General features: G+C 45.2%; 1 protein-coding gene across 1 annotated transcript in view; it reads right to left on the bottom strand.

The window, feature by feature from the left end:
* KIFAP3 (kinesin associated protein 3) overlaps positions 1–20,915 on the bottom strand; it is a 347,223-nt gene that overhangs the window by 73,817 nt on the left and 252,491 nt on the right. The window contains exon 15 of the mRNA XM_075322100.1: positions 11,867–11,965. Within this exon, the coding sequence (XP_075178215.1) occupies positions 11,867–11,965 (99 nt within the window). The remainder of the gene's footprint in view (positions 1–11,866; positions 11,966–20,915) is intronic.

The following is a 20,915-nucleotide window of genomic DNA, read 5'->3' on the forward strand; positions in this document are numbered from 1 at the left end:
AAAATCTCCAGCAATGCGGTGGCCACCTTGTCAGCCCGAATGGACGACAAGGCCACTGCTTCTGGGTACCGGGTGGCATAGTCCACTACCGTCAGTATGAAGCGTTTCCCGGAGCTGCTGGGGATGGCCAGCGGGCCGACCAGATCCACAGCCACCCTCCTGAAAGGCTCATCGATGATGGGCAGAGATACCAGTGGGGCTTTGGGGCGTGGCCCCGCCTTCCCCACTCTCTGACAGGTTTCACACGAACGGCAGTAGGCAGCCACATCGGCCCCCATTTTTGGCCAGTAGAAATGCTGGTTTAACCTGGCCTTGGTCTTAGCGATCCCTAGGTGTCCGGCCATCGGAATCTCATGTGCGATCCGCAACAACTCCGTCCGGAACGGATAGGGTACCACCAACTGTCGGTCCCTGGGCCACGCCTCCGGTGAACCCTGCTGGACCGTGGCCCGGTACAGCCGTCCTTGGTCCCAGACCACTCGCTCCGGGTCCGAGTCCGAGGGAGGCTGTGCCGCCTGCTCCTTAAGAGCTTTCAGGCTGTCGTCAGCTTCTAACGCTGCCTGAAACCCCTGACTAGATGTGGCCAGAATCGACGAGACTGTCACATCTTCAGTCAGTACCCCGGGACCTGTGTCCTGGCCTCCACCTGACTCGGCTGCCACTTGGTCAGAAGGGGAAGAGCTATCGGACCTCCGGGAGGCCCCTTGGCTTCCAGCACTCCCACTGCGGGTGACAGCGGCCACAGCCGCTGCGACCGTGGGTCGTGCCTGCTCCTCCTCCGTTCCTGACCAAGTCGCCGGTTCAGGCAGACCTACCTGGCTTCCTGACACCCCGGTTGTGGGGGAACCATGCACCGAGATCTTACCTGGGAGCACTTCCGCTCCTGGACCGGCCCCAATCTCACCTGCCTGTTCCCCCCCTGCAGCAACAGAACCCCGCTGTGAAATCTCTGGGGACCCCACATTTGCTGTGGTAGCCCCCACCCCACACACTGGTCCTCCCCCTGCAGCACCCTGCTCTCTGCTTATCCCTGCAGAGGGCAACAGATCCCAGCTCACAGGCTGGTTACTTGTAGAGGCATTGTCACACCTTTCTCTGACCCCCTCCCCTGTCACAGCTGCAGCTGTGTGTGTGTCTATGGTGTCTGTGCAAGCAGAAATATCAGAGTTCACTCCCTCCTCCCTTACATCATTCATAGATAACACATTAACATTGTCCGGAGGCACGTCAGCACTGGCTGAAGGTTCAGCCTTTGGGGCGGGGCCAAACTGGGAGGTTATTTGCCCCAAATCTGTCCCAAGTAGCACGTTTGCAGGGATCCGATCAGTTACCCCCACCTCCCTCACCCCTCGCCCTGCGCCCCAGTCCACATAAATGTCAGCAACAGGCAGCGCCGGGTCAATGCCTCCAATCCCGGAGACAGCGAGGGTTTTTCCAGGGATCAAGTCTTGGGGGGACACCATCTCAGGCCGCACCAGAGTCACCTCCGAGGCGCTGTCTCGCAGTCCTATGGTCACAGACTGGCCGACGGTGACAGGTTGGAAGCTGTCCGGGGACCTACCACCACCCCCACCCACACAATACACCTTGGGCGGCCCTTGGGACGGGGACGGAGCCGGGGCCTTGGGACGCTGAGGGCACATGGCCTTGAAGTGTCCAGGTAGGTTGCACTGGTGGCACCGTCTTGGTTCTGCCACGGGCCTGGAGAGGGGAGTTGAGGGGGACACCCCCTGCAGTCTAGGGGCAGGTGGGGCAGTCGCAGAGTTCATCTTACCCCCTCTCCAGGTGCTGCTGGTGGCTGCTCTCCTGGCTTCAGGAGCCCGATTGTTGGTGTAGTCATCTGCCAGGGCAGCTGTAGCCGTGGATCCCTTTGGCTTCTAGTATCATAGTATCATAGTATCATAGTTTTTAAGGTTGAAGGGAGACTCTAAGTCCATCTAGTTCAACCCGTAGCCTAACATGTTGATCCAGAGGAAGGCAAAAAAACCCCAATGTGGCAAACAAGTTCCAATGGGGAAAAAATTTCCTTCCTGACTCCACATCCGGCAATCAGACTAGTTCCCTGGATCAATACCCTGTCATAAAATCTAATATACATAATTGGTAATATTACATTTTTCAAGAAAGGCATCCAGGCTCTGCTTAAATGTTAGTAGTGAATCACTCATTACAACATCATGCGGCAGAGAGTTCCATAGTCTCACTGCTCGTACAGTAAAGAATCCTCGTCTGTGATTATGATTAAACCTTCTTTCCTCAAGACGTAGCGGATGCCCCCGTGTTCCAGTCGCAGGCCTAGGTGTAAAAAGATCTTTGGAAAGGTCTCTGTACTGTCCCCTCATATATTTATACATTGTGATTAGATCTCCCCTAAGCCTTCGTTTTTCCAGACTAAATAACCCCAAGTTTAATAATCTGTCTTGGTATTGCAATCTGTCTTGGTATTCTGGTCTCGGATGAACTGGCGGAGATCCTCAGGGCAGTTCCACAAGAGTTGCTCCGTGATGAACAAGTCCAGGATCTCCGGTCCGGTGGAAAGCTGCAGGCCTTGGGTCCAGTGGTCGGCAGCTCGGGCAAGTGCCCGCCGGTGGTCAGCCCAGGAGTCCTTTGGTCCCTTCTGCAGCGTCCGGAACTTCTTGCGGTAGGACTCCGGGGTGAGGTTGTACTGTTGGATCAGGGCCCGCTTGATGGTGTCGTAGCCCTGATCCGCCTCAGCAGGCAAGTCCCCAAGGATATCCAGGGCCTTACCCCTTAAACGGGGGGTCAGGTATTTGGCCCACTGGTCCTTGTTCAGATGATGCTGCAAGCAAGTCCGTTCAAAAGCAGTCAAGAAAGAGTCCAAGTCTCCATCCTTCTCCAGCACTGGGAAGTCCTCAACACGGACCTTTGGAAGTTTGGTGTCTGGAAGGTCACGGGTGGCTGATGAGGGCCGGAGCTGAGCTAGCTGCAGCTGGTAGTTACGCTCTGCCTGGCGCTCTTCACGCGCTGCTTGCCGCTCACGCTCGGCCATGAGTTCCTTGTAGCCCTCCCGGTCTCCAGCCTGGCGTAGGGCCATAGCCATTTGAAGAAGGCTATCCGAGCCTCCCAGGCTCGGTGGAATGGCACGTGGTGATCTGCGGCCCGCTGCGGAGCCTGGTGCTTCACTGTCCATTGCAGAGCGGAGGGCTGGCGTCTGGCTCGTGGAGGACCCTTGGGCGAGCTGCTCCTCATCTTGTCCAGCAGTGCCCGGTTGTGCAATGTCCTCTGCAGAGCTGTTTTCTGGCGTCGAGCTCCTGGAGGACTCGTGGACAACCTCCTCATCGTCTCTGGCCTGAGCATCGGCCATTCCTTTGGCTTTGCTCCTGGTGCTCTCAGCCATTCTTGCAGACTTTTGGTCACTGACACAGAACTGACACCTGATGCCTCCACACACCTTACAGTATCTGCACTCTGACACTCTAGTGTTGAGCTAGTCTGAAGACCCCAGCAGCCACAGCTGCTGCAGGCAGTCTTTAGTGTCTGGGAGTATGGGTCTCACACTCACACACACTATTATCTCGATCCCACCGCTTTGCCACCAATATGTCACGAACCACCGGGGGGGTCACTCAGAAATCCCCCGCGCTGGCTGCCAGTACGTCACAATCGGGGGGTAACAAGTGGGGGTCACCCCTCCTTTATACCTCCCGACCGACAGACAGAGCACGTGACGCGCTCTCTAGCGCCCCTCTTATAGTCAGGCCAATTATGGAATTGCCCGACAATAAGCACGGAGGCCGCTATACTACTTATGCCGATTATTGAAGGGTCCCCGGTGAGAGTAAGGTATATATTCCCCCGACCTCCGCGGGCGGAATATATAAAATCTCCCCGAATCTCACTGGCCTCCCCACAATAATCCTTGGCACAATTCGCTGCCACCAACCGATTTACGGTAACTATTAGCCGAACACACAGACGTGGGATTCTAGATCGAGATAACAGAACAGCCCAAGATTAATTATATACTTTAATCAGCCTAAAGCACACTAGAACTACAATATATACAATAGGGAATCTACAGAATATACATATGTCAGAGTACAGTTACAGATAAAGCATGGGTTACAACAGGTATGCAATTCAATCAGTTACCTTGTGCGTCTGGCCACAGGGGGGCGCTGTAGACCAGGTTTCCAGGAACTCTCTCACAGGTCTGTCCCAACCAGGCCCCCGAGCAGAAGAACGCTGGAAAATGGCCGAAGTAGGGTTATCAACCTGGGCAGATCCAGGTCCCCTCCTACCTTAGTGACCTCACAGGGAAGCACTGCCACTCCCCCTGCATGGATCAGAATTATCCAGCAAAGGGGATTTTGGCTATAACTTTGCCTGGGAGCGTCGTAGGCAGACGCCAATGCTCTCATTGTGACAGTTATGAATTTAGCTACAGAACGAGGGGACTCATGACCTGTCTGCCAGTTCCCCATTGGCTGATATCACGCCTGGGGCATTTCCCAATGTCCTGTTCCCATAAAAAGGGGGTGCCGGCATCGTCCACATGCGGAGACACCATTTTTATGGTTGCCATATTTATCGGAAATATGGCTTGCGAGATATGAACCATTTTTTACTGGAGTCGTTCTGTCTGGCTATTTCCATAGCCTTGCTAACTAGCTAGCAGCTCCTACTACAGGGTGACGGCAGGGAGTCATCCTGTGTCCATTGTCCTAAAGCCACCTAATTTCCATATCACAGGACATGGCCATGGATTTGTTGCTAAACCAGTTGTGTGAAGGGAAGGGGGTAGTGACACCAGGAGAGGGCTTCCTGACATGACTTGAATGTCATGATTTATCGTCATATCTCCGGATTTACCTCACAAGAGTACCTTCTGATGCTGTGCTACATAGTGTTTGAACCATTCCCCCTTGGGGAAACTGAATTTTTTTAAATTCTCGGTGTTAGATAGTGGAATAAAGCCTGAGTTCCAGAGTGAAACAACTGCCAATTCTATGGTGCTGCATGCTTCACAAACTGCGGTCTAGTAAGCAGGCGATGATGCCTCCTGCTCCCAACCTGCTTTTGGTTAGATGCAATCATCATCAACGACATCAGCTTCGATGTCCCAGCGTGGCGTTTATTTGTCCATAAACCATACATTTCTGAATCATTTGAATAGAATTTGAAGAGGGGCCACTGGAGCCGATGGTGTTGGTGGAGGAGGAGGGCAAGGCCAACACCCAAATGGCCACATTGGCAATAGCACCGTAAAGTGTAATGGAGTACGTATTCCAACTTTCACTCACACCAATGATATAGGGAAGCAGAAAACTACAAATGACTGCAATCCCTCCCCAATGTATGTTACAGGGCCCACCTGAGAGCCCTAAGAAGTCTGAGATTTGAGGACAGGCAGTGGCCCTTCATACATTTGAGTAGAGGGCAACTAGAGTCGGTGGTGCTGGTGGAGGAGGAGGAGGGCAAGGTCAACATCCCAATGGGCACATTGTAGCTGACCTTTTAAAGTGCTGTCAAATATGTCCCAAAAAGGAGGTGTGAGACAGACACCAATATAATATATAAGTTACAGCCCTTTCTAATCGAGAAAAAAGGAAAAATGTAAAAAAAAAACATAAGGTGTGAACATATGCTAAAGTTTTTTTTGGGAGGTCGGGGCTTTATTTTACATTTTATTAGAGTTATTACTGTTTCTTAGCAATTTCCCCTCTTTTACTTTGGTTTAGAGCTGTTCTGGCGACTATGTAAACGCCGCATGCTGCTCTTACCAGGTTATTCAAAGACACCAGAAATGCAGTGAGGCACTTTCTATAGGCTGTGCCCATACTGTTTCAGCCTTTTCCCATCCATTTCAGCCTTTTCCTCAGTCACCACAGGTCACTGACAGGTCCGACGTAGACTTATTCTGGTTTCCCATAGACTTACATTGGGGGTCCAATATTCGCGAATACTCGAATAGCGGTGAGGTATTCACCGGATATTCGTCGAATCGAATAATAGGGTATTCGATCATCCCTATTTATAACCTTTCTGCAGTCCTTCTCCAGTAAAGCCTATGGGGATAAAAAAAATACTGTGTGCACACTGCGTTTTTTTTGTCCCTGTGGGTTTTGCTGCAGAGTTTTCGCTGCGGAATTAATGTGCGTCACTTCTTTTCCACAGGTCCCTGCATTTTGGAGGGCTGGCAGATCAATCACCCACTGACTCTGGGTCGGCGGAGGATTGATCCCCGGTATCTGGCCAGATGCTGCTCCCCATATAAAGTAGGAGCAAGTGCTTCATACTTACCTACAGTCGGCTATCACCTTGCTCCCGCGGCAGCTCTTTCATCTTCCAGAGCTGGCCGCTCATTAGTCTCATAGGATATTACACAGGGTTTGCAGGTGCAGCAGCGTTGTTGCTATTGGTATATGGTATCAGGACACCATATACAAATAGCAACAGCACTGCTGCAGCTGCAAAGTGTGTACTATCCTTAAGGCACCTTCTCCTATGCATTAGTGCTTCAGTGCTTCTCATCTGTCATCCTCTAGGCACCTACTGTACAGCGACTCTTGACTAAGACCCAGGCAGGTCGAAACGTCGGACAATTTCATAGTCGCAGATTTTAATTTAATAAAAAAAAAATATTCACTTTTGCATCACAAAAATTGAGTGCAGTGAATTTATTTGTTATGACTTTAGGATCTTTGACCCAATTTTCACTTGCACCATCATTACCATAGTCTGAGTGCGGACCATTTTTCTATTACCTAGCATCCTTTACATGCGACAGTCCTGTTGCTCTGGTGCGGTGGCAATCGGGGTAATAAGGAGTTAATGGCAGCAGCCCATAGCTGCCACTAAGTCCAAGTTTAGTGATGGCAGGCATCTATGAGACACCCCCTCATCACTAAACTGTAAGTGAAAGTGAATAAACACCCCAAAAATCCTTTATTTGAAATAAAAGACAAAAAAGCCCCCTCTTTCACCACTTTATTAACCCCACCAATAACAGCCCTCCAGGTCCGACGTAACCCACATGACGCTTCCAGCTCTGCTACACCTGACACTCACAGCGAGCGCCATAGACCATGACTGCTCACTGTGAGGGTCAGGCCAGAAGTGAAGTAAGCCACACGGGATCAGCGGTCACTTCACTCATGTGCTTTGCGGTGACAGGTGGAGGACTCCAGCTGTCACTGCACATCAGCTGACTGAAGTCACTGCTGATCTTATACTCACCATCTCCAGCGAGGCTGCCTCCGGACCCTGGGTTCCTACTTCTAGGTTGGCTCATGCGTATGCAGTTATGCAGTGCACAGCCGACCCTTAAGTAGCAGAGCGCCAGATACAGCCGCACGGGACACAGCATCGCGGGAGACTTCAGCACCACGTACATAAGGAGCGGGGAAAGGTGAGTATCTCCCTGTGCTATCAAAATAACGCAGGGACATACCACAGCAAATCCACAGCAAACCGCGGTAAAACCGCATGCGGATTTCGGGTGCGGTTTGCTGCTTTTTTTTGCTGCAGGTGCAGTAATCTTTCAGAGGGTGCGTTTTTTTCTTAAGAAAAATCCATTTTCTAGTGCGCACAGGGCCTTAGGGCAATTTATATTGTTGCATGTAATGTCCATGTGCCTTATTATGGAGCCATTAACTCTGTCTATTTGACTCCCTGTTAGGTCTCATGCACTAAACTTGCTTTATGCTGACTAGACAGGAGGTTTCATGCATTTCTATTTCTTGCCACTAAATTCTTGCTGCATTCTGTGAATTTATCAACTTTTGCATGCTGGGCATAATTGTTCCCTAGAGTCTACTTTGTATATTGCTCCATGTTAATTACAGCACCTTGTTTTTCTATTTGTGTGATACATTGTGAAGTTCCTATTTTTTTTAAAGGTTTTTAATCTGTCTTGTCCATGGTTGCTACTGAGAACCTTGGTGTTGTTTGTTGGATTTTACACAGTCTTTCAATAAAAATGTAAATTACTTTTTTCCAAACTAAATGTCTGGCGATCTCTTATTATTGGCACTTCTGTTTCTTTTTGGGTTGCATTTCACTTATAGTGCCAGTGGTGATACCAGGGGTGGGGTTGGTGCCCTCCTATATTTAAATTTCAAAGCGTATTGGATAATTGAGTTGGAAGCTAAAAAAAAATTTCTCCCTTCATTGAATAAACTGGTGTATGGGAATGCCTTTGGATAATTGAGTTGGAGGCTATATTCCCCTTGGGATTAATATATTGCAGTGATATCAGCCATTTTTATTAAATGTAATTTCGTTGTTTTTTTTTTTCTTTTCTCTCTCCTCCAGTGAATAAATTGGTATATTGGAATGTCTTTTGCTAGTCTAAGTAGAGGGAGGGTCGACAGTATGTTGGCGTCATGAGTTTTAGGTAGGCTCGCTCACATTTAAATTACAATGTAGCACAATTAACTTTGTCAAGTAACAGGTATATATGGTTTTATCTAATGGAATATGTATATATGGATGTTTTTATATACTGTTCATATGCCAATGATTAAGAACTTTGTTGCAAATGCATCAGACGTTTAAGGGCTGCGTCCCCACATGAATTTTTTGTTCTTGACACGCAAATAAAATATTGAAGATTTCAATGAAGAGACGGCTGGTGCCGGAATTTTCTCCCGTTTTTCATCGCTGCTTATGAGTGGTATCCAGCCACTTGTTCCAGGCACCTGTGTTCTGTTGGATTCCGGTGAGGCACCCCTTATCCCCTTTCTTGCTCCTGGTCAGTTGTGGTATTAACATAGAAATGGTGCTCTCGGACATGCATATATGTGGTGAATATATTTGTTGAGATATGGAGAACACAACATTTGATTTTTCATCATTATACAGTATGAAGCATGACGTCGCTAAGTTGCCGACTTGTTTGCATCAGTTGTGATGTTAAACATATATCAGCAAAGCGCCTGAACTGCAATTTGCTGAATGTTTGGTTTAGTGGAAAATCTGCAACTGACAAATATAGTTAGGTCCAGAAATATTTGGACAGTGACACAATTTTCGCGAGTTGGGCTCTGCATGCCACCACATTGGATTTGAAATGAAATCTCTACAACAGAATTCAAGTGCAGATTGTAACGTTTAATTTGAAGGTTTGAACAAAAATATCTGATAGAAATTGTAGGAATTGTACACATTTCTTTACAAACACTCCACATTTTAGGAGGTCAAAAGCAATTGGACAAATAAACCAAACCCAAACAAAATATTTTTATTTTCAATATTTTGTTGCGAATCCTTTGGAGGCAATCACTGCCTTAAGTCTGGAACCCATGGACATCACCAAACGCTGGGTTTCCTCCTTCTTAATGCTTTGCCAGGCCTTTACAGCCGCAGCCTTCAGGTCTTGCTTGTTTGTGGGTCTTTCCGTCTTAAGTCTGGATTTGAGCAAGTGAAATGCATGCTCAATTGGGTTAAGATCTGGTGATTGACTTGGCCATTGCAGAATGTTCCACTTTTTTGCACTCATGAACTCCTGGGTAGCTTTGGCTGTATGCTTGGGGTCATTGTCCATCTGTACTATGAAGCGCCGTCCGATCAATTTTGCGGCATTTGGCTGAATCTGGGCTGAAAGTATATCCCGGTACACTTCAGAATTCATCCGGCTACTCTTGTCTGCTGTTATGTCATCAATAAACACAAGTGACCCAGTGCCATTGAAAGCCATGCATGCCCATGCCATCACGTTTCTTCCCATCATTCTGGTACAGGTTGATCTTTGTCTCATCTGTCCATAGAATACTTTTCCAGAACTGAGCTGGCTTCATGAGGTGTTTTTCAGCAAATTTAACTCTGGCCTGTCTATTTTTGGAATTGATGAATGGTTTGCATCTAGATGTGAACCCTTTGTATTTACTTTCATGGAGTCTTCTCTTTACTGTTGACTTACAGACAGATACACCTACTTCACTGAGAGTGTTCTGGACTTCAGTTGATGTTGTGAACGGGTTCTTCTTCACCAAAGAAAGTATGCGGCGATCATCTACCACTGTTGTCATCCGTGGACGCCCAGGCCTTTTTGAGTTCCCAAGCTCACCAGTCAATTCCTTTTTTCTCAGAATGTACCCAACTGTTGATTTTGCTACTCCAAGCATGTCTGCTATCTCTCTGATGGATTTTTTCTTTTTTTTTCAGCCTCAGGATGTTCTGCTTCACCTCAATTGAGAGTTCCTTAGACCGCATGTTGTCTGGTCACAGCAACAGCTTCCAAATGCAAAACCACACACCTGTAATCAACCCCAGACCTTTTAACTACTTCATTGATTACAGGTTAACGAGGGAGATGCCTTCAGAGTTAATTGCAGCCCTTAGAGTCCCTTGTCCAATTACTTTTGGTCCCTTGAAAAAGAGGAGGCTATGCATTACAGAGCTATGATTCCTAAACCCTTTCTCCGATTTGGATGTGAAAACTCTCATATTGCAGCTGGGAGTGTGCACTTTCAGCCCATATTATATATATAATTGTATTTCTGAACATGTTTTTGTAAACAGCTAAAATAACAAAACTTGTGTCACTGTCCAAATATTTCTGGACCTAACTGTAGGTAGTCTTTCTTCAGACAAAAGGCAGTAGTACAACCAAGGCAGTCTCTGGTCAGATCTCCATGGGGAAACAAATTCAGAAACATCTACGTAATGCACATGACTAACCATTTACCAAAGTGTAATGTAATCTCTGCTCATGTATGCAATAACTGTACAGCTAAGCAGAGCCATGACAAAGAGCAGATTAAAAGGAGAACTAGAAGAGCGATATAGTAGGCCTAACATTCACTTAATGGCTTTACTCATCAGGTTACATAGAACAATTTATAACACGGGTGAGGGCAAAGCAAATGTTCACCGGTTCACCACAATATTGGGTTTCATTTATCAAACGTATCCAAGAGGTAAATATTGCTCATTAACCATACCCCCTAGTTATAGTGCAGGTGTCATGATATTGCTTTGGCTCAGTCACCGCTGAGCCATGGCAGGTTCCTATCTACTACGTACATGTCATGGGAGGGGTTAATTCCATTCTGCCTCGTTTCAGATGACAGGCTGCTATATCCTGGCACTGCATCTCCGGAACATCACCAGTAAGTTTCTGCTCGGCAGAGTGCTTGTCTGGCTCTTGTGAGTGTACCTTAATCTGTCCTGTTTCTATGCTACCTTGTCCTGACCTGAGTCCTCTTTGTATTGTTCATCCGTCCCTGTTCCCTGACTTTCCCATCCTGCCCGTAGTCTTCCCCGTCCTGTCTGTCTTACCCCGGTTCTGACCTATGACTCTTACTCCCTGTACGTTACTCTGATCTCCCGGGTCCGACCTGTATTTTGGGTCTTGAACTCGGCTCCAGTTCTCCCTCTTGTAGTTTACATGACCTCTCGGTTTCTGACCCTTTGGCTTCCACCTGACAGCAATTTGCTCTCTCCTTTGCTATTGATGGGACCTCCTGCTGAAGACCCGGCTTGTTGACTACTCCGTCGCCCTCCAGTGGGCTTATCTGCTTATTGCACACTGAAGTTGCAACTCCAAGTAGCTTCAGTGCTCCCATAGTACAAAGTGACAGCAGCTTTAATTATAGCGCTTTTTCTCACATTTGCAAACAGCAAGCATGCTTGATAAAGGTATAATGTGGCAGTAAAGGGTGACTGGGCTCTTGAAAATTCCTATAATTAATTTGTTTGGGACTCACAAGACATGAGGACCCTTGACATTGAGTTGCGATCATGTGAATTTTGGCCAAAATATAAACCAATACACCATATTATTTTTCTGCACATTTTATACATTTTTTACAGGGTAGATAAGATATGAAAACTGCAGCCGTGAAATCCATTTCTTCCTGGGGGTCCCTTTTATCAAACAACTTGCAAAGTAAAAGGATACGTGTCTCTTTTATTATAACATCCCTTGTTGCTTGATGGAAAACCATTTGGTAAAAGACATAGACAATTTGGCATACAAACTCGTCATCTTCTTGCTGAGCTAAAACAAAAAGATCACAGCAGCATTGAGGAGTTGTCATCACCAGCATCATCATCATTAGACAACTAAGCAGACAAAGTCTCTACCGGTATGAGAATATGTTGTGCTTCAGCTCACTGTCACATACAAGCGGCTAAAGATTCATTCCCTTCATCTGAAAGGGATTGTTCTGGCAGAAAGCAAAAGAATATTGGAGAGCCCCATTCATACAAAATGTAGAAAGGGAAATGTACCCAGCAGTCGGATCCTCTTCTAAAATCGCGTATTAAAAAGTATAAAAATACACAGCAGACATCAACATTTTACATCATATCCTGTTAGGAGACATCCAGTAGAAAGGAAAGAGAAAATATCATTCATTATCTGTGATTCTGACTAAATTCCAGGGAACAGATTAGAAAATATATAAAGATGTAAAACAATCATACAAACTATTCCTAATGATTGATGATATCCGATCTTCATTCCCAGTGGTGAACGACTTTGTAATGTGTATATCCACCACTATTCTCAATTAAGGAGATTTCTCCACTGGTTGATTTCTTAACCATTTCAATGTCAAACACACACACGCACACACACACACACACGCACACACACACGCACACACACACACACACACACTAGCAATATCCCATCTTGGTCCCCTATTATGCCATTCTTCACACACACACACACACACACACACACACACACACACACACACACACACACACACACTACCAATGACCCATCCTGTCCCCTATTGTGCCATTCTATACACACACACACAAACACACCCCAAAACATTCTTCTCACCTGTCCGTCGTTCCCTCGGTGTTCTCTACCCTGCTTCTTGCGGCCCACAGGTACGAGCCCCCCTTGAGCATTGCAGCCGCTGTCAGCGCTTCATCTAAAATTCAGATGAACGTTTTGCCGCTGGACAGAGTCAAGCTTTCTCTGCACTATTCTAATAGCAGCCGCTGGCCAAACACATGCAAGCAGGTAATGTCATATGCATCAGCTGCTTGCCTCTGATTGACCAGTGACTGACATTGGAATAATGCAGATTAAGTTTGACTCTGCAAAGCGCCGATAAAACGTTATTCTGAAATAAAGCAGTGAGCGGTTATGGCTGTGGCCACTGCACCAACCACTTTCGTCAAAAGGGGCACGTGCCGCAAAAAGCAGCCTGAGGGGCCACATGCGGCCTGCGTATTTGAGACCTCTGCACTAGAGGGACCCATTTGGTTACCTGTAAGACACCTGCCTTGTTTCCAAACTAGGATGAGGTAAAAAATAAGGTGTTGAAAGCAGAGCAGGGACCTTGGATGTAGGTGATGCTCTGTAAAATGTTTAGCACATGGAGAATTACACATAAGCTGGAGGGGTTCTATAGGTGAGCTCATCCAATGGGTGGATGGAGCTGCTGACCTGTAGGATGCTGCTGATGTGCCCACATTGGGAGTTGTTAGAAGGAACTTATCTGGGGAACTGAGTTGCTGACCCAGATGACGCAAATAACATACAGTATATGGCATGGGTGTTGCTGGGGGGAGCGCATCTGCGTGGTGGATGGCATCACTGACCCGGATGATGCTGTCAATGTGCAGGTGGGGCGTGGCAACTGATTGGTAGAAAGTGCTGATTGTCTCAGTAACATACTAAGAAAGAATTGGTGGCAGACAGGGGAAACGTGGCTGATAATTGAACGACGGCGGATATATTAATTTCCTAAATTCCTTAAGATTTCTTAACATCTGGATATATGGAGTATGAAGACAATAGTCCTGATATAAGGGGGCTGTATAAAACACATGGATATATTCTTTCAATGTGCTCACAGGTTTTTTGGATTGGCCTTTTTACCTCTTGCTTTCCTAACTCCTTCTTTGTGAGCAGATAAGATGCCTTTCATGATGAACAGATGTACTTCAATCCTGACACCATGATTTCCATGAGCTATCTGCTATGACTGCATTCTGATTCCCCCTGATAAACCAGTAACATGATTGAGGAAATAAGTCGAGGTTGTGATTTTTGTTGGTAGCTATGTGAGATCTCAATCATTGAAGGGGCCAGTTGTTCTTTGACATACATATTTTTTACTGCATAATGCTTAACAGGTATGAAGGGATGCTCTTACCTAAGAGACGACATCTCATTAGTTGATGGTCTGAGCCCATGTACCCCATTAGTAAATGTATGTACCACAGTGAGCTATCTTTGCACTGATTCTGCTCTTTATTATGGGCACTGACACTGTGATATATTTGTTAAAGGATTACTTGTTTTTTCTTGGAATACATACATTTGGACTGGATCATTCTTTGGGTTTCCATACTTTCCCATTGAGGGGTGCTTGTCTTTCCTTTCTTATTAATGTGCGGATTTTTCCTAGGCAGAGATACCTAGGGTGACTTAGGGGGAGACAACGTTGAGGAGGTGCACCATAACTTGTGTGCTTTATCTAGGATGCCAACTGGCAACAGTTTTAATGTGCACTAAGAACAGTATTGGGGCACCCATATTGCTTGACCTCCTCTTGGCCTGCTATTTGTATATGGAACTAGCTGAATTGTGTGAAAGGTATTTAGGCTGAAATAAGTGTGCTTGAACAAAAATTATCATGCGATTCCTGCTTTTATATCACTACTAATACAAGTATTTTTTATAATAGGAATTTGTTTATTTGTGAGAAGCCCATTGTATGCCTTCTGTAGATTACTTAAACAGTAAATCCAATTCTACCATGTTTCCTCAACTCAGACATTCATGTCATATTCATAGAATATACAATCATCGTTGGATAGGTGAGGATTCTACCCAAGACAAGAAACACATGTCAGGTACGATCTGCATAGTCACCTAGAGAGTCACATAAGATAACTTGTTGTGCTGACATATTTTATTTGTAATTAAAATGCACACTGCTCTCCAGACAGACATCCATACATGTGTAGGTATAATGCACACTGCTCTCCACACTGACATCCATACAGGTCTGGGTATAGTGCACACTGCTCTCCACATTGATATCCATACAGGACTGGGTATAATGCACACTGCTCTCCACTGACATTCATCCGGGTCTGGGTATAATGTACACTGCTCTCCACTGACATGCATCCGGGTCTGGGTATAATGCACACTACTCTCCACACTGACATCCATACAGGTCTGGGTATAATGCACACTGCTGTACACTGACATCCATGCAGGTCTGGGTATAATGCACATCACTCTCCAGACTGACATCCATACATGTCTGGGTATAATGCACACTGCTCTCCACACTGACATTTATTATAATGTACACTGCTCTCCAGACTGACATCCATACAGTTACATAGTTACTTAGATTGAAAAAAAGACCTAGGTCCATCTAGTTCAATCTTCCTCCACCAGTTCTACATTTGGTCACCAAGTCATTTATAACCAAAAATATTTTGTGTACTGAGGAAATCATCCAGCCCTTTTTTTAAAAGCTGTTAGTTATAGTATCTGCCATTACTACCTCTTGTGGTAGGGCATTCCACAGTCTGACTGCTCTAACTGTAAAGAACCCTTTCCTATTTAGCTGTAAGAATCGCTTTTCTTCCACTCGCAGTGAGTGTCCCCTGGTCCTTAGTATTGTCTTTGGAAGAAATAAGTCATGTGCCAGTCCTTTATATTGACCACACATGTATTTATACATATAAATGAGATCTCCTCTGAGTTGTCTTTTTTCTAAGCTAAACATATCTAACTTTTTCAACCTGTCATCATATGGGAGGCCTTCCATTCCTTGTAGTAGTCTAGTTGCCCGCCTTTGAACTGAGTCTAACTTCTGAATGTCCTTTTTAAAATGTGGAGCCCAAATTTGGATCCCATATTCCAGATGTGGCCTTACAAGTGATTTATAGAGGGGTAACAATACGTTGGGATCACGGGATCTAATCTTTTTATACACCCTGAAATCTTGTTTGCTTTAGCAGCTGCTGCTTGACATTGAGTGCTGCTGCTCAGCTTATTTGTAATGAGAATACCCAAGTCCTTCTCCTGTTCTGTAGTCCCGAGTTTACTTCCATTTAATGTATACGCAGTTATAGGATTACTCCATTCTAGGTGCATTACTTTACATTTATCAACATTAAATCTCATTTGCCAAGTATCTGCCCATTCTGACATCTTATCCAGATCTTTTTGCAATATTGTACTATCAAGGTCAGTTTTTAATATCCTACATAGTTTGGTGTCATCAGCAAAGACTGACACTTTACTATCAATCCCATCCACAAGGTTATTAATAAAGAGATTAAAAAGAATCGGTCCTAGCACAGATCCCTGCAGCACCCCACTGCTGACTATAGCCTGTGACGGCACAGACTTTTTTCAATGTGTGTCGTGGGTTAAATTTCTTATATTAGCCAGACGTATTGTTTTTCTGTGTGTTAACTCATGCTTGCTAAACTATTGTTTCTGCCAGACCCTTTTGAGCATTCATTGTAATGTAGTTTTGTATTGCTAATCTAATGTAAATTACCTCAGTGGCCATTGCCTAGTTGTGGATTGCAGACTACATGTAAATATCCTCAGTCTTTCTGTCCACATCATTTAACTGAACATTATCCATGCAGCTTGAAATTCATCCAATAAGAGAAGCAACCATGTACAACTCTTTAATTAGGCGGACAGACAGGGTCATCCGTCGCCGAGACCGTGAATGCCGAACAGTGTGTTGTCTACTGGGTGCTCGGGTTCGGCATATTGTGGATCAGATAGACAGATTGCTGGGTGGGGCTGGGGAAACCCCAGCGGTTATGGTGCACATTGGTACTAATGACAAAGTTAGAGGCAGGTGGAAGGTCCTTAAAAATGATTACAGGGAACTAGGAGAGAAGCTGAATTCCAGGACCTCCAAGGTGTTTTTTTCAGAAATACTACTGGTGCCACGAGCGTCACTAGAAAGACAGTGGGAGCTTAGGGAGATAAATACATGGCTTAGAAATTGGTGCCGGAAGAAAGGATTCGGGTTCATGGAGAACTGGACCGACTTCTCAGTCGGCTACAGGCTCTACGGTAGGGACGGGCTGCACCTCAATGGGGAGGGTGCAGCTGTGCTGGGGGAGAACATGGTCAGATGGATGGAGGAGCTTTTAAATTAGGATCTAGGGGGAGGGAGGGTAGTGGAGCAAAAAAGGGGATAGATAGAACAGATAGAGACAGTGAGACGGTAGGGGTCAATGAAGGATTAGGGGGGGATGAGACATGCAAGGAACGTAGGGAGGCTAGGAGTAATAAAGGTGTTAATAGTATTAAATGTCTACTGGTAAATGCAAGAAGTCTTGCAAACAAAATGAATGAATTGGAGACTCTTATGTCAACCATGGATTATCATGTGGTGGGCATTACGGAAACCTGGCTGGATGAAAGCCATGACTGGGTGACAAACATACAGGGTTATACTACATTTAGGAAAAACCGGAAAGAAAAAAAAGGTGGTGGGGGGTGTATATTTATCAAATTTAACCTAAAATCTGTGTTCAATGATGACATTGGGGGGGGAACTGCAACAATGTAGAGTCAGTATGAGTAAATGTACATGGGGAGGGGAATAATGGAAAAATGCTAATTGGAGTTTGCCATAAGCCTCCTAACATACCTGAACAAATAGAGGGTGAAATGCTGGATCAAATTGAAAAGGTAGCTAATAATAATAATCGGGTTCATATTATGGGGGATTTCAACTATCCAGACATACAGTGGGACATAGAATCTTCTGGTTCTGCTAAAAGCTGTAAGTTCTTATCTACTATTCAAGACAACTTCCTCTCTCAGATGGTAGATGAACCGACGAGGGGAGATAATTTGCTAGATCTGGTCCTGTCAAATAGACCGGATACAATTTCAGATGTACAGGTCCGGGATCACTTGGGCACCAGCGATCATAATATGGTAAGCTTCAACGTAATATTCAATAGAACATTTCAAAGGGGAAATGCTAAAACCTGGAATTTTAGGAAAGCTGATTTCAACAAATTAAGGGAAGATCTTAAAGGTGTAGATTGGGACAAAGTCATGGTAACTGAGGATACCGAACATAAATGGGGTAAGTTTAAGAATATACTACTAGAGTCCTGTAAAAAACTTATACCCTCTGGTAATAAAATCTCCAGGAATAAAAAGAAACCACTATGGATAAATAAGACTGTACAAAGTATAATAAAACAAAAACAAAGGGCGTTTAAAATCTTAAAGGCTGAGAATACAGAAATAGCATTTCAGAAGTATAAAGATATCAATAGGAAATGTAAAAAAGAAATCAAACAAGCAAAACTAGCTACTGAAACAAAAATCGCCAATGACATTAATATAAATCCCGAAATCTTTTATAAATACATTAATGCCAAAAAAAACCCAAAAGATAGTATCGGCCCCTTAAAATATAATAACATGTTAGTTATAGAGGACAAACAAAAGACTGAGATATTAAATAGGCATTTTTCATCTGTGTTCACCAAGGAACTGACTGTACCAAGGATCATTCAACAAGTGAAAAATCAAAGGTCACCACCCGATATAATTAATTTAACACAAGATGAAGTACGCCTACGTCTGAGTAAATTAAACATTGACAAATCCCCAGGGCCAGATGGCATTCATCCACGAATATTGAGGGAATTGAGCTCCGTAATCGACAGACCGCTGTATCTCATCTTTTTAGACTCGCTTGTAACAGCCTTGGTGCCTCAGGATTGGAGGATTGCCGATGTGGTACCGATATTTAAAAAAGGTAAGAGGATAGATCCAGGCAACTATCGTCCACTAAGCCGGACATCAGTAGTATGCAAAGTTTTTGAGGGCATTTTAAGGGATGACATGCAAAAATATATTGCAGAAAATAATATGATAACTGACAAACAGCATGGATTCATGAAAGATAAGTCGTGTCTAACCAATCTGTTGGGGTTCTATGAGGGGGTAAGTGCAAACCTGGATATTGGTAATGCAGCTGATGTGATTTATTTGGACTTTGCAAAGGCATTTGATACTGTACCACATAATAGCCTTATACTAAAGCTCCAGAAGCAAGGACTAGTGGAAACTATATGCAATTGGGTAAGGAATTGGCTAAAAGATAGGAAACAAAGTAGTCATAAATGGTACATTCTCTAAATGGGCAATAGTCAGCAGTGGGGTGCTGCAGGGATCTGTGCTAGGACCGATTCTTTTTAGTCTCTTTATTAATGACCTTGTGGATGGGATTGATAGTAAAGTGTCAGTCTTTGCTGATGACACCAAACTATGTAGGATATTAAAAACTGACCTTGATAATACAATACAAAAAGATCTGGATAAGATGTCAGAATAGGCAGATACTTGGCAAATGGGATTTAATGTTGATAAAGGTAAAGTAATGCACCTAGGACGGAGTAATCCTATAACTGCTGTGAGACAGGGAATATAGCTCAGCTGGGATCTTTGCTTTGGTCCAAGCAAGTGGCTATGGATTCACAGATGACAGCGGCAGACTGACAGGTTCCAAAGAGATACGGCCACTGCTGTGTTTATTGTGTACACTTATCTCTCAGTGTTACACATGCAAAAACAGGAAAATAAATGTCTAAGGCCGTCTGGCCACTAACTAACAACAGAATGCTAACTACAAAATAAACCTATGTAACAAACAAAACAGTATTCTCTTACTGTGTTGGTTCCTCAGCACAGCAGGCAAAGGTATTGAGTCTCAGCCCCAGCAGCCATGAGCCTGTCCTGCTATCCTCAGCAGGCTCCTTTCACTGAATGCCTCCTGATTATTTCAGCTGATCCAGTGAGGGATCAAAAACCTGGATTTAATGTGGAGAAGGGAGCAACCAGTCCCACTGCCATTCCTACTGATTGCTCCAGGAAAAACCGAGCCCAAAATTACACTGAAATAAACAGGCTTCAGTGACTACCTTATTGCTGAGCCAGATATAATGTTCCCAGCTTTTCCCAGTCCATTTGCATGGGCTGACTGCTCCACAGTCAGTACATGGAGGCATATGAAATGAACCAAGGGGAAACATACCTGTTCTCTAGTACTTCTCCCCTCGGCATCTCACATACCCCCTCCCTCTGTTCGAGCCCGTGGGGTCGGACACAATGACTTACCAAGCAGTGCATTCTAGACAACGCGTCTGCGTTCCCATGCAAAATTTTGTAACGCCAAGAACCAGCGTGTCACCCGCGCATTGCCCTCTTTTGCCTGGGACATCCATGTCAGGGGTAAATGGTCCGTCACTAGCCTAAATTGGCGTCCTAGTAAATAATAGCGCAGGGTTTCCAGGGCCCAATTCACAGCTAAGGCTTCTCGCTCAACCACACTGTATTTCTTTTCTGCCTCCGTAAGTTTTCTGCTTAGATAGCCCACTGGGTGTTCCTCGCCGTTCACTTCTTGTGAAAACACCGCGCCGAGGCCAACACCAGAGGTATCTGTTTGAACAATAAACTCCCGTTTAAAGTTTGGGGTAACCAACACTGGTTGGTCACATAATGCCTTTTTCAACCGTTGAAAGGCGTCTTCTGCTTCTGCATTCCACTTAACTGAGACAGAGGTTGACCCCTTGGTAAGATCTGTGAGTGGGGCTGCGATGGTAGCAAAATTTTTGATGAACCGCCAGTAATAACCAACAATCCCCAAAAAGGCTCTGACCTGTCTTTTGGTGACCGGTTGTGGCCAATTCTGAATTGCGTCCACTTTTTTAGCCTGAGGTTTTATAACTCCCCTACCAATTATGTAGCCCAGATGGCGAGCTTCTTCCAACCCCAATGTACACTTCTTGGGATTGGCAGTCAACCCGGCAGCCCTTAGAGAGTCCAAGACAGCTTATACCTTTGGCAAATGAGTTTCTCAATTATCACTAAAGATAATGATATCGTCCAAATATGCGGATGTATACTGGCCATGGGGCTTTAGGACGATATCCATTAGTCGTTGGAAGGTGGC

The sequence above is a fragment of the Anomaloglossus baeobatrachus genome, chromosome 8 (genome assembly GCF_048569485.1).
Source record: "Anomaloglossus baeobatrachus isolate aAnoBae1 chromosome 8, aAnoBae1.hap1, whole genome shotgun sequence".
Classification (NCBI taxonomy): domain Eukaryota; kingdom Metazoa; phylum Chordata; class Amphibia; order Anura; family Aromobatidae; genus Anomaloglossus; species Anomaloglossus baeobatrachus.